The sequence below is a fragment of the Sarcophilus harrisii genome, chromosome 4 (genome assembly GCF_902635505.1).
Source record: "Sarcophilus harrisii chromosome 4, mSarHar1.11, whole genome shotgun sequence".
Taxonomy (NCBI): Eukaryota; Metazoa; Chordata; class Mammalia; order Dasyuromorphia; family Dasyuridae; genus Sarcophilus; species Sarcophilus harrisii.
The window spans coordinates 333,216,288-333,230,388 of NC_045429.1; the positions used below are offsets into that span (position 1 = coordinate 333,216,288).

The 14,101-nt window shown below is 37.7% G+C and overlaps 1 protein-coding gene across 3 annotated transcripts in view; it reads right to left on the minus strand.

Moving 5' to 3' along the window:
* NPEPPS (aminopeptidase puromycin sensitive) overlaps nucleotides 1-13,706 on the minus strand; it is an 84,380-nt gene extending 70,674 nt beyond the window's left edge. The window contains exons 1-2 of one of the 3 annotated variants that reach the window (XM_031966132.1): nucleotides 13,583-13,706; nucleotides 8,221-8,288 (exon numbers count right to left, since the gene is read on the minus strand). Coding sequence is in view for 1 of the 3 variants with exons in the window: in XM_031966131.1 (XP_031821991.1) it covers nucleotides 5,783-6,085 (303 nt within the window). In the remaining 2 variants the exon portion in view is untranslated. Of the gene's footprint in view, nucleotides 1-5,782; nucleotides 6,198-8,220; nucleotides 8,289-13,582 lie in introns of those variants that run through there. The other 2 variants (XM_031966133.1, XM_031966131.1) reach the window with 2 other exon arrangements.
* Between the last annotated feature and the right edge of the window lie 395 nt (nucleotides 13,707-14,101).

Below are 14,101 nucleotides of genomic sequence, written 5' to 3' on the forward strand. Positions count from 1 at the left end.
TATTGAACTGTTATTTTACAGTTAAAAAAAAAAAAAAAAGTACACATAAACGAAGCAGTGACTGAGTAGACCATTTTCCCAAAGGGCTAAATGTATAGTTATCTTTTGCTGAGTTTAAAGTTTATGCTAATAGAACAATTACAGTAGCTCAGTTACCTGTTTTTTCTCCTTATCTAGGCAACCACATTTTCATTCTGTCAACATCTAGTGTAGACTTAATGGTAGCCAAGCAGTTAATCTACCAGCTTCAAAATAATACTTACTCTCCTGTTTTAAAAAGGCTATGCCAAATTACATTTAGCATCTTACCACTGTTACAATTGTGGAGTAAAGTATGTGCATATCTTGGAAATGGATAGTCTACAACTTCTAGCAGGACATAATTTCCAACATATTTAGGGAAAACCACCTGTTCACACTAACAACTTAAATTGCTGAGCAGTTACTATTTTTTTCAAGAACATTTGTCAGTTCTAGAAAGGATAGAAAGGAAGGAACAGAAATATTTTTAAAATATAATTTCATCCAGAGTTTTATTAAAAGAGTTCATTAATTTTTAAAAACTCGTTAGACTTTATAAAAAACACTAATAGCTTTCAACCAAAAAGATATTTTGAGCATCACCCAACATTTTATAATTAAACACTACTTATATAAGATTAAAAAAAAAATACTATATTGAAGTACTTTTTATCTCTTAGTACTACTCATACTACTTAGAGATTATTCATAAAAGCTATTTAAAAAAAAAAAGCTAACAGGTACAGATACCTTGATTTGGAAACTTGCATGTTCTTAAAACATATTACACAAATAAAGAGATAAGGAAAAATCATTTTCAAAAGAAAATATCCATAGAACTCATGAAATAAATATTGTAAATGGTATATACATGGGGTTATAAGAAACATCAAAGATGATTTCAAAACTACTCAAAGTTATTACTCCAACTTACTCCAAGTTGGTACTTTCTAAACACCAGCACTGATTTGATAATACAACTGAGCTCATCAATGATTTCTCTCAGCAAGAACATATAAGCCATACTACTTCAGCATCAAGTGAAATGATAAACAGTTCAAACAAATTTTAGTATTACTGCCTTAAGGTTATCTTCTTGTTCCAAAATCCAAGTTTCCTAATTTTAGATTCAGTCTCTAATTTCTAGATTTGAAGCAAATATTAAGTATTAAAATGTTTTAATAACAGGCTCATTTTTAACTTTTGCCTTTTATTCTTCTAAATTACAGAATATTCATGTATCCTTTCTTTGTTTCCTGCCCAGAGTTTTAGCCTACCAGGTTGTTAGATACAGAATGCACTTCAGTAATAACTGGGCTAAGGAGACAGTTTGACCCCTTGGTAACAATTTTACAAAGGAGGTTTCCTATGCCTGGAAAGACTGCAATCTGTAGCAGCTCATGTTTTTCTGAATAAGTTTTTACCAGAATCATTCAGAACTATACAAGGTATTTGTTATAGCATGAACCAAGAATCTCTACTAAAGCCCAGATTGTCAATAACAGAAACTCCAGTTGTGACCATTTTTAAATGGAAGTCATTTTAAAGTATGACTCACTCAGATTAACAAGATACTTGAGTTTCATCATGTGCATATAAAATTTATAATAATCTGAGTCTATGAAGCAGCAGTAAAATTTCTCAAGGCAACCATAAAAAGATGATTTGTTAACATAACTATGGATCAAATTTTTAACACCAAAGTGTTAACAAAAACACATATAAATAAAGCTGCAAACTTAAATCTCAAAATCTGATTTCAGTATAAATCATATTTCAGAAGACTCCTAACCAATTTAGGACCAAAACAGATCAATATTATGACCAAAGGGCTCATTCTAGACTAGTATAAACAAACCAAAGAAACTCAGATATACAGAAAAATGTCTGTGTCGAGTACAATAAATAGACAATCTGTACTACAATAGTACATCTCACTAGGTTCAGCAAGACTACCACTGAAAATCAGGAAGCAAGCTTTAAAATCTCTAACCAGCTAAAACGAATGGCATAAAGTACATGCTATTATTAAAAATCCAAGCACTTCAACCATAGGAGACTGCCTCAATTTCCCTTTCAAAACCTCTTTACTTATTTTATCTAATAATATTGTGTATCTGACTATTTCCAGCTCACAGGTGATTAGAAGTCACAAATTAGAAGACATCTCTTAGTTGGGCAGAAGGTACATAGAAAAACAAACAACTGAGGATGAAGAAGGATAATGGAAGAAAAAAAAATTTTTATAGACACAAAGTTATGAAAAACTTAGGCAGGGGTCATTTATTCAAAGGGCAAATAGTTTTATAAACATCTCAATAATCTGAGCCAATGTCAGACTATTGGTATACTGGGAAAAGCACAGGACTTTACTCAAACAACCTGGGTTTCAGTACTAGCTCTGCTACTTGCATGCTGTATGACCTTGTGAAAGTTTCTTGATGAGCATTAATTTACTACTCATCTATGAAATAAATCAGATTAAATAATTTCTAAGTTCCTTTTCAATTCTAACCCTATGATACTACATGGCATCTGAAATTTTCATATGAGAGTCATATTATGGCATAGCAAAGTAAATGATGGAAATACCTAGAGTAATAAAGGTTGTATTACTTTTCATATACTTTAAGGTGACAGAGGTATATAGTGCAATCCAGAAATTTCTTCATTCAAAACAGTTTACATTTTTTAAAGTTCTGGAATCTAAAGAAGTTTGCTAAAGTTATTTACAAAACTTGACTTTCTTCCCTGATAACCAGCTAAAGGAGTATATTACTGCATAATACCAATGTGTTGTACTTTAGACCTCCTCCCAACAACATATTTAGAGGAAAAAGTAGTGAAAAGAAAGTCAGTACATGTCAGAATAAGGTCTTATTAACCTCTTCAAAGTATTTTTTGATCTGAAAAATTTCAGTTCAATTACAAACATTTCCCTCCCTTCACCTCCCCCACTCAAAAAAAAGTGGGAAAGCAAAGAATATCAAAATGATTACTCATGGAATACAAAAATGCTTTGAAGAATAACTACCATACCACAAGGATCTGACAATATCCATTAAGGTGCCAAGGAGTCTTCCTTTCAGTCAAAATAACTATTATAGTTGTAACTTCCCTCTCAGTAACAATATAATTTTTTGCTGGCATATCCTGATCTTTGGCCTTGAAGATTTAGGCTACTTCTGTTTTATCACAGGAGAAAGCCCAAGTATTATACCATTTATCATTACAGGGTTTTATCAGGACAGATAGCCACATTCACTAATTTATAAACTACTTTAAGTTTACTACTTGAAACATCTACCAAATGCATTTGCCTCAAAAACCAGTAAGGGGAAAAAAAGACTAGTTTTTCTAGATACAAAGAAATTAAGATTTTAAACCTAAGTCATTTGCACTAATTTTGCACAAAGGCAAAAGACCTGCACATGGACAATAATTTCTTCACCTCCCCCACAGGCCCACACCCAAAACAAAGTTAAAAATCCACTAAGTTTCTAATATGTAACCTGTACTTAAATACTCTAGGCTTATCATAAGATTTTGCAACTATGGTACCTGAACAATTTGCATATTTTTTTTATGATACTACGCCAATGGAGTTAATTCCATCCATCTGCATTACAAAATAGGTCTTTAAAGGTATTAATTTTGTTAAGTCAAATGTCCATATTAAGAGGAAGCTTCTTGTTTTAATTCACATGAATATTAACAAACTTTGCTACATATTCTTAAGTTTACATACTATATCCACCTTTTAACAGCTTCATGTTCCTCTTTTATAATTTACATATTCCAATATTTTACATACACATAAATGTTTTTATTATATATTCCAATACATTAATATATAGGTTCTCAAATCCAAAAACAGGCTTTCATGTAATGGCCATCTCTTTTGAAAAGCAAGAGTATTTAAAGAAAACAAACCTGTATTTGCTCCAGGTATTCCATTAAAAAAAAAAAAAAAAAAACCTTCTAGCCCTATCCCCTTTCATTCCTTAAATTCAAACTATGAAATAAACTTAAAATTTTTTTTGCCTGTATATATTTTCTATTTCTCTATCTACTTCTTATAAATCTTTTTTTTTTTTCTGAAAAAGGAGCAATTGTGACAATTTAAAAAAAGATGAAAAAAAAATGTGATTTTTAAGGATTACTCTTTTCTCACAATTTCATTCATCACTAGGTCAATCTTCCTGCAGTTTGGCCAAGTCACAAGACAGAATAATATTTACAAACCCTCCCACCTACCCCCTGCTAACATATCAAACAGCAGAAAAAAAATCACTCCACTCAAACCATAACTAGACCCAGACTCCCAAATCCTAATTTTAGACCAAGATCTTCTCATTCGGCATTCATTTATATAAATGGAAAAAAAAATTTAAGTCACCTTATTTCCACAATGCTAAATTTTGCCTTTTGACGCAGTAGCACATCAAAAATATTCCATCTGCTTGAACAACCATTTTGGAAGAATTTTTACCCTGTTTATCTTGCCCTTTAGGCTGTCACAGAAGTCTGCCAAGTTCACTGAATGAGCTTTTAACAAACATTCCAAGACTAGTTTATATCTCTTTAATTTTACTGATAAATCCTGTCCTCTAGAACGCAGGCCTACTGGGTTTTTCCTATCCCCATTGTAGTAAAGAAAAAGGGGGGAAAGCCATAAAAGCATTTTAAGGGCATCAAATGCATTATTGCTCATTTTTCTCCCAACATGGCACGTGTTTTAAAAACTATAACTGATCCAAGTTAGACTAAACATTTCCTATTTCAAAATTCCATTTCATTCTTCTCAAACCACTCTAAATGGTACTCGTGCAGGCTTGAAATTTAGCAAAATCTGAAATAAAGCAGCCGCTGAAAAAAAGTACGACTTACTCATATCTACAATTATAAAGAAAAGAATATTTTCACCAATGATATGCCAAAACTAACTGTTCTCGGGGAAAGCACTGTTTGGTAACTATCACTGGAGCAATAAATCCACCTGCTTCAAGAACCCCTAAGAAGGGGCGCTGGGACTCTGAAATGAAGAAAAGGAGGGAAGGGGTTGTGCCCCAGCTACGAAGGGGATGGGGGTGGGGGGTGGGGAGGAGAGAAGAGAGGGGAACAAAGTCACTGCTGCACTGTCACTAGGGGGAGGATCATCTTCCTGGCCTTAGAACAAGGGCGGGGAAAATGTGCCAACAAACTGGACTGAGATTAACCTTCCCCGGTCTCCCCCGCCTCTAATCTCCCGCAGCCTCAGCCCCCAGCCCCCCAGCCCGCGGGAGGACAGAGAAGTGACAGGCTGGAAGGTAGAGGAAGGAGAGACACCTCTCCGATGACCCCTCTTCCTCCCTGAATCACCCTCTCAAGAATAATGCAGCAAAGCCCGGAAGGGGCGGAGTGGGGAGATCCACACAGGTGTGCTCCGAGGCTCTTTTGGGGAGGGAGAGGAAACTCGGACAGATTTCTGGGTCCCCCTGCCCCCAGTCCTTTGCCACAGCTCATTTTCCAGAGGGCCTCGCCCCCACCTCCCCCAGTGCAAGGCGAAAAGAGAAGGGGAGGGTGGGCCTGGCCGTCTCCTCCTCCGGGGCCTCCTAGCCCAGCGGGGCGGGGCGCGGCCCCCTGCCCTCCTTGCCGCCGCCTCCCCCCCTCCAGCGACGCGGCCTAACTGCCCTGATCCCCCCCGCATGCCCACGCCCGCCTCCCCCCCCCCCCAGACCCGCGTGCGGTCCCCGGGACCGATCTCGGGGCTCGGGGCTACCTGGGCGGCGGCCTCCAGCTTGCCCTCGAAGGTGAAGTCCAGTAGGTCGGGTTTGAGGCAGAGACTGTAGTTGATCGGGGAGACGTCGGCCGGCAGCCGCTCGAAGGGCCTCTTCTCCGGCATCGCGGCGGCGGGGCCCAAGCTGTGGAGGCGGCGGCCGAGGCAGAAGCTGAGACGGCGGAGGAGGAGGACGAAGGGGGGAGGAGGAGGAGGAGAAGGAGGGCCGAGGAAGCGCAGGCGGCGGCTACAGGGCAGGCGGCGAGCTAGGGAGAGGGGGGCGGCGGCGGCGGCGGCCAGCCACATCCACAGAGCGCGGGCTACCGCCTGAGGAGACCGAGAGAGCCGGGGGGAGGGGGAGGCCCAGCCCGAGCGAGTGCGAGGGGCCGAGGGAGGGAGCGAGCAAGCGATCGGGCGGCACACTGGGGGAGGGGGGAGGGGGAGGGAAGAGGAGGGGGTGGAGGGATGGGTGGAGGGAGGGAAAGGGAGGTGGAGGCGGCGGGAGGCATGCGTGCGCGATCCCGCAGCCGGGCGCGCCCCCACCGAGGCGTGCACGCCCAGGGTTGCAACGCGACGGAGGGGGGGCCAGGGTGCGGGCCGGAGTGGAGGGGAGCAGAGGGGGAGGCTGTGCACCTGTCAGGAAGGGGGCGCGGAGTCCACGAGCTGTGCGTCCCAGAAAGACTGGGAAGTAGTCAATTGAGTTAAGAAAAAAGATCCAAGCTTCGGGAATTTTTTTTTGCCTCTAAGCCAAAATCCGACCAAGGCTTTAAAGCCGTGCTTCGGAAAAATTCGGCAGGAAAATCCCCTCTTGGCTCCATCAACCTCTTGGAATCCTGAGGTGATGAAAAACTGGGAGGAAAATTTTGTCGTGGCTCTGGCTCGTGACGCCCCGGCCCGGGGCAAATCCGAGGAAGCGACGTGAAACCTTCTCTAGGATCGGGGCGGGGGTCTCCATCCCGAATTTAATTTTTCCACTTCCAACTACCGTCTTTTGCTCATTAATGTAAAAGATACCTATTCTCAGTCTTTATGTCAGGCTGCTAACGCCTGGGGATACTTAGGGAAACGCAGTAGTCCCCTTAAAGAACTTGCCTGCTACTAGGAGACGTGGGATGACAGAGTTAGAGTTCCGTGCCATCTCTTTATTTTACAGATGAGCAAATAGGTTCAGTGATTTGACAGGTCACTCTGCTGGTGTCAGCATAAAGTCCCAATCCATTACTTGTAACCATTGAAATTTGAAAATGGAGGGAGATTAGCTAGTGCTGGGTAGGTGGGAAATCTGGATAGGCTTTCTGGAGAAGACAGCTTTAGCTGAGCTTTGAGAGAAAAGATAGATTCTTAACAGTCAGGTGGAGGGGGTAGAGCGTTCTGGGCATGTGCAACAGCACAGAAATCTTGGGGAGGGCGGGGAAGAGGAACAGACCAGTTTGGTTGGAAAATAGAATGCACTTAAAGTTAGGAATGTGTGGTAAGCATGGAAAGATAAGTTAGTACTCACTTCTGTAGAGCAAGGCCTTTTAAAGTTTTAAACAAGAGTTTGGTTTATCTGAGAAGCAAAAGAGAGTTCCCCTGGATGTTTTTAGGCAGGGGACTGGCATGGTGTGAACTGTGCTTGAAGAACTAATTTGGCAGCTGTGTAAAAGATAGATTGAGTAAAAGGCAACTGTTAATTCCTCCAAGAAGTCCTTCCTAAGCATCAATCTATAAATGAAAACTATTCTTTTCTTAAATCACTTCCCAATTAGAAATTCTCTTGTGAATGCTTATGCTACCTATTAGTATCTTTTCCTATTGCCCTAGTTCTATTTTGTTTTCTGTGCAGGTTTTGTTACCACACACACACACACACACACACACACACACACAAGCCTATAAATATCTTGAGCAGAAACTATTCTGCTTTGCTGAGAAAACTGAGCTGTATTTCTTTAGCTTAATCTACTCTATACCCATTACCTCCTTCCTTACTAAAGTCAAAGGATGATTGCCTTCCTCTTTGCCAAAACTAACTCTTCCATTTAAACATCCTTTCCCAGGATGCTGTTTCGGTTATTCATCCCTTCTCTTTGCTCATGATTGCTGTAGCAATCTCTACTTGCTTCTTCCATTCTCTCTACCATTCTTTTAAAAAAGGGGGAAAAAAGGAAAAAACTTCTCTTCATTCAACTAGCATTTTTTTTTTCCCACTTAAATTTCTGGAAAGAAGAGTTGACCAGTGTTTTCATCTTGTCACTTTTCACTATTTTCTTAAATTCCTGAACTCAGTACTGACTTTCATTCCTATCAGTTTTCTCTGTCACTAATGACCTCTTCATTTCCAAAACTAAAGAATTTTCTCAGTCATCATTTTCCATCACTTTTCTGTGACTTATTCTGTGACGATCCTTTTTCCTTACTGCTTTCCTTCCCTTATCTTCCATGTAATTCCCTTCTCTTACCTGTGTGACCACTCCTTGATTTCCTTCAATAAGTCCTCTTCCTCCTCTCTTCTAACAGCAAGTGTTCCCTGTAAGTGAATGAAAGAAAAAAGAATGTATTTAGTGCTTACTATGTGCCAAGCACTGTGATACAAGTGTGAAGAATGTACCATCAGTCAAGGAGTTTAACATTCTAATTCTAATAGAGGGAAACAACACATAAAAAAGAGTGGTTTGAAAAGACACAAAATGGCACACGGAAACAAAATGGGATAGTTTAACAAATACTTTCCAGTTTCCAGTATTAATAGAGGTATTGATATTGATTGAATGTATTTTTTTTTTTAAAATGGAAGAGGAAGGGGGTGATATAGTTACAAGATCATAGGGAGGTAAAGCAAAGCTTGGCTGGAGCAGACAAATCAGAGGAGGAACTAAAGTCCCAGGGTAGGAATAAAAAAGGGTTAAATTCTCTAAAGCATGATCTTTGGTTTTGCTGACAGTGCAGCTGATGAGAAGATAACAGGGAAAATAGTGAAGCTTTTACACTCTGGCTTTTTTGCTTCTCACTATAATCTCTCTCCCTCCCTGATCTTAATTATTCCCAAGGTTTATCATCATCTCTATACAGCAGATTACAATATCTGTACATCTAGCCCTAAAATCTCCCTTGACCCACAATACCACATTTCTAAAGGTCTAACTCTCTTTTCTTGCTACATTCCTGCCTGTTGAAATCTTTATCTTTCTCCAAGGTCCAGCTTAGATGAAAAGTATCTGCTGATTACCCTCACCCCAAGAACAAAGTACTGTTTCCTAAAATTTCCTATACCATTTTGACCAGACTTCTTATCATTCTTGTGTGCATGAATTATTCCGTTATTAAGCCACTTGAAAAAAGAGGGTTATATCTTTTTTCATTCCTACCACTGTTTCATTCAACAGTTACCAATTGGTAACAAGACAGTTATTGATTCCTGTCAGTTATGCCTCTCTATATGACTTAGATCTCATATTGCCTATTCTCAAATTTTCAAGCCCTGATTACCTTTTACTTAGACCACTTGATAACTTCTTCCATTCCAACTTTTCCCCTTTCCAATCCATCCTTGAAATAGCTGCCAAAATAAGTTCAGAAACTTTCAGTGACTCCCTACTTCCAAATCAGATTAAATATGAATGGCTCTCATCTACCTCTCATATACTTTTCCATCTTTACATCTACATCTCATATACTTTTCCATCTTTATTTCTATTTTCATGTCCTCATATACTGTTCCAATCAAAATGAACAATTAATATCTCTTGATCTTATCCTGCTCTCTTCTTCTTCTATATCCAGAACACACTCCCTTCCACATTTCCATCTGTTGAAATCTTTAATTTCCTCAAGGCCCCCCTTAAATGAGATGTCTCCTGATTACCCAACATCCAAGACAAAAGTATAGTACTTTAACTTTCCTTTGCCCTTAAGAGTACATTTTTATCAGTATTATTTGTCATACATATATTATCCCCCATTAGTAAGTCCCTTGAGAACAAGAGCTTTATCTTTTTTAATCCTTAGCATAATGCCTTGCTTAATTCAATAAACATGATGAATTATTTCTCTTTGCACATAGTAAGAACGTAATAAATTTTTGTTGAAAGACATTCTGCCGATTTTGTTCTCAAGAAGCAACACAACAGAGCTTAGAAGTAAATACCTTATTTTGAAAGAACAGTTTGATTTTAGCTGTACAAAATCACACTAAATATTGAAATACATACATATATATGATTTTGATTGTCAGCTTTTGGCAATGGAAAAATGTTTAACCACTTAATTACGACAGAATCCTCACAGTACATTTCCATTATACTTGTCTTAAAATGCCTGTAACACTAAATTTATTTCTAAAGTGGGTATCAGTTTATATACATACATAAACATATACATATACACACATACACATTTGATAGATAGGGATAAAAAAAAAATTGTTGCAAGTGGTAAATTGAAGGCCAAAAAGGCCCTGGAGGAGTTCAGGCTGCAGATTTCAATCTTCTGTAAAGAAATTTCAAAAGGTACAATTTGTTTCCTAACTTCCAAAAGCTTCCTATAAATATTTTGATTGACCTATCTTATTCTCATCCTGAGGATCTTATAAACCTTTTTGAGAAAGAGATCCAAAAATTCTATCTTTTTTGGGGGGGGAGGGGAGTTGTCAAGGCAATTGGAGTTAAGTGCTTGCCCAGAGTCATATATCTAGGGTTAAGTATATGAGGCCACATTTGAACTCAGGTCTCCTGACTCTGGATCTAGTGTTCTATCCACTGCATACTAACTACTGCTCTATCTTATTTTCATTCTATCAAGGAAGAAGGGAAACAACTCCTTTTATAAAAGTATTTTCTAGGTCTCACCACAATTATTAGCACCTGTTCCAAAAGGTTACCTTGTATCTACTCTGAATTTATTTTACACATACCTATTTGTGTACTTTGTCTCCCTTATTGGAATTACAATATCAGCTTTTTGGTTGCCATAGCTATCTTCCACTTTCTTTGCATCTCCCCACCTCTTGTCACAGTACCTGGCATATATTAAGCACTCAAGAAATAACCTGCTAATTGACATGTGTTCCTAACTACAAGTTTCATCCAACTTCACACTGTCCTCCTCTAAGATTTTTCAACCCAATTATTGTAATGAAAGGAACAATTTCCTATATATTTTATTCATTTTCCTCTCACCTTTCTATTCCTCACACGTTGCAAAAAAGATCTCAGAATGGATTTTCTTTTATAAAGGCTCAAAGTTACAGACTTCCTGATAGTGAAAAATGAGAGCTAACAGATAAAGGGTTGAACCTTGTCTGGACCCCATTCCCACAGCTAGGCAGTTGCAACTCAGGAAATCAAGGGTGAATTTGGGATTAGGTATATGTTCTGCTAATAATATTAGATGGGGCCAGGGAGGGACATAAGATATAATGCCTATAAAAAAGAAGACTATGAATAATCTAGGCATATATGAGGGCCCTAGGGGGGAAAAATACTCCATTGCATGAGAGGGTCTAAAAGTGAGTACTACTTCAAGACTAATAACTATTACTTGGACTTTTTCAGTTACCTGGAAGCACTTAAGTTTTTTCAGATGAAAAACATTAGGACAAAATCATAAATTATCAACCCTGGCCATTTGGAGGCATGTCAACTTGTGTCAAGTCCACCAATGACTGACTGTCACCTAAGGACACTTTTCCAGAGGAACCTATATAGAACAGGGGCTCAACAAATGTTTTTTGAATGACTATCTCAGGCTCTCTACCTGTAAAACAGAGATGAGAAACAAAACCTGCATTAAGATTTTCCAAAATCTCAATAAAGGTTAAAGATGGATAATGCAAAGAAAGTAAACAAAAATAAAGGACCATTGGTTGTGTAATCTTAAAATGGAAAAGGCAGGGCAGCTAGGTGGCTCAACAGATAGAGCACCAGTTCTGAAGTCAGGAGGACCTGAATTGAAATCTGGCCTCAGACTCTTTAACACTTATTAGTTGTGTGACCCTAGACAGATCACTTTATCCCAGTTGCCTCAAAAAAAAAAAAAAAAAAAAATTTTTTTTTGGGAAAAGAAAATGAAAAAGACTTAGGAGAATACTAAGAACCCATTTACATATATTAGTGGATCATTAGCAATGATCTCATCAACAATGGTATTCTTTCCACAAATTCTCATCCTCTGATTCTTGTCCTTATTTTTCTGTAAATCTTTCATAGGGGACATATCTACTACCCTGGATGCTTTCCTTTGGTTATTTTAACATTTTGAGGTTACCAACAGTACATCCCGTGTCTCAAATATTCAGCTACATGATTAGTTTACCTCTTCTGGTCATCCATCATATACATTTCTGACAGTGTCCTTTCCATCACTTTTTAGAAGGAATAAATGATTATTGGTAACATTCTGTAAGCTTCTTATGTCACCACACATCTTTTCATTGTCTTTTGACTTGTAATTTTTATTATTCCAAATTAACTTTATACCATGATTTGTACCCATTAAATACCTGTATTTAAAAGATGGGCTTTTATATTAGCAAATAATTTGAAACTGTTGAAAAACGGGCAATTTTTAAAATGCACTAGCCAAATCTACTAATACTACAATATTTTAGGTCCAGCTTGTTGTTTGTCAGCAGTGCCCAGTCCAAAATGCTTTAGATTAATTCAATAGGTTACCCATCGAAATATATGAGTCTTTTTCATTCATTTTGTTTTTATCTAATGTGGATTAGCTTTTTTGCATTACTTCAAATTTCACTGAAAAGACTCTAGCATTCTAAGTTGCAATGCAATTAATACATTGTCATTTGCAAATAATATTTGGAAAATGTAGGCCTTAATAGGGAATTCTTTTGCATGAACTGCAAGATATCCATCATAGCTTTAGCAAATAAATTTTGCTTAAGTGAACACATCTTCTTGTTTTATACCTGAACTAATGTTGCTGAACAAAGTTATTCTTCATAATTATATATTTTGGAGAAATCTGTATACTTTTTCCTTATTATTGATAGGCATCCTATTGGATAAGAACCTTCAAAGCTATAATTTTGTTCTAAGTTTTGTTTTTTTAAATCAACAAGCAATAAACCTAGCAGTATTTTTTAAAATCTTATACCTTATTCAAATATAGGACCATAAAAAGATTGTCTGCTGCTGAAAATAGTCAGCAAAAAATCCATCTATATATATCCCCTTCCCCACCAATTTCGACCTCTTATTCAATGATTGATTAAATAAACATTACCATTACCATTGTGAAGGACATAACAATCTACTGCCCCATAGCTAAGCTCAAAATCCTCATGATTCTAAGTCTTCTAATATCATAGGCTACCTAGGCCAAAGCTCCTTTCATGGGTCCCTACTCTCTCTACCTTATATCCTTTATTCCTCAAAATGTCTCCATCTCATTTTCCCTTACCCTTCCATTATATCCCCTGAAGCCCTATTTACATTTAACTGTTCTTCATATTAGGAATCAATGCTCTGCTCCCAAATTGCTTTGTACATATTTTATATTTAGTTTTCTATATTCATATTCTTTTTCCCCATCCGCCACCACTACCACCTTCCCCCCCCAAAAAAAAAAAAATAGAACATAAGTTCATTGAGGGAAAGATGTGCTTGGCACACAGTGAACACCCACTAAATGCTTGTTAAATTCTCACATTTTCATCAATACCATTTAAGCATACAATTCATTATGTAGATTTCTTGAAAAAAATTACTGTAAATACCATGGCCTAACTTGCTGTAAATTCTAACATTCCTGTGCCATCTTCAGATGTGGAAATTGTAAATATCATCTTATTAACATGTTTCTTACCCGCAGAAAGTCTTGAATATGTGGAATCCCAATAAGGAGGGGGGGAGTCCACAAAAAAAGTTTGACAGTAAATTATTAGAGACTGATACCATGTAGACTTATTGTTGATTCCTTTCTGAAATTCAAAATGGCTGTTGGGATGACCGTTGAAAATGAAAAGTACCGATGGAATGTTGCCTGTCTACCCTGTAGGTTAAGCTAGCCCTATAAGCCAGAGTTGCTTTAATAACATATGCCATACATATATAAACATATAAATGGTATTAAAATATAAATGTATAGAGATATATGTTGAGATATATTACCTACAATTTGTGTATATATGTGTACATATATATGTAGTCAGTTACTTTAATTATGAACATTTTTGGATATTGACCAAGTGACTTCATCAATAGAAAAAATTCTCAGGTGTGCAAACTCCTTTCTTCAAAGAATGACCAGTAACTCTTCTATCTTAGAGTTGTCCAGGACACCAAGAAATTAAATAGCCTGTGTACAATCAGTCAGTTTATGCTA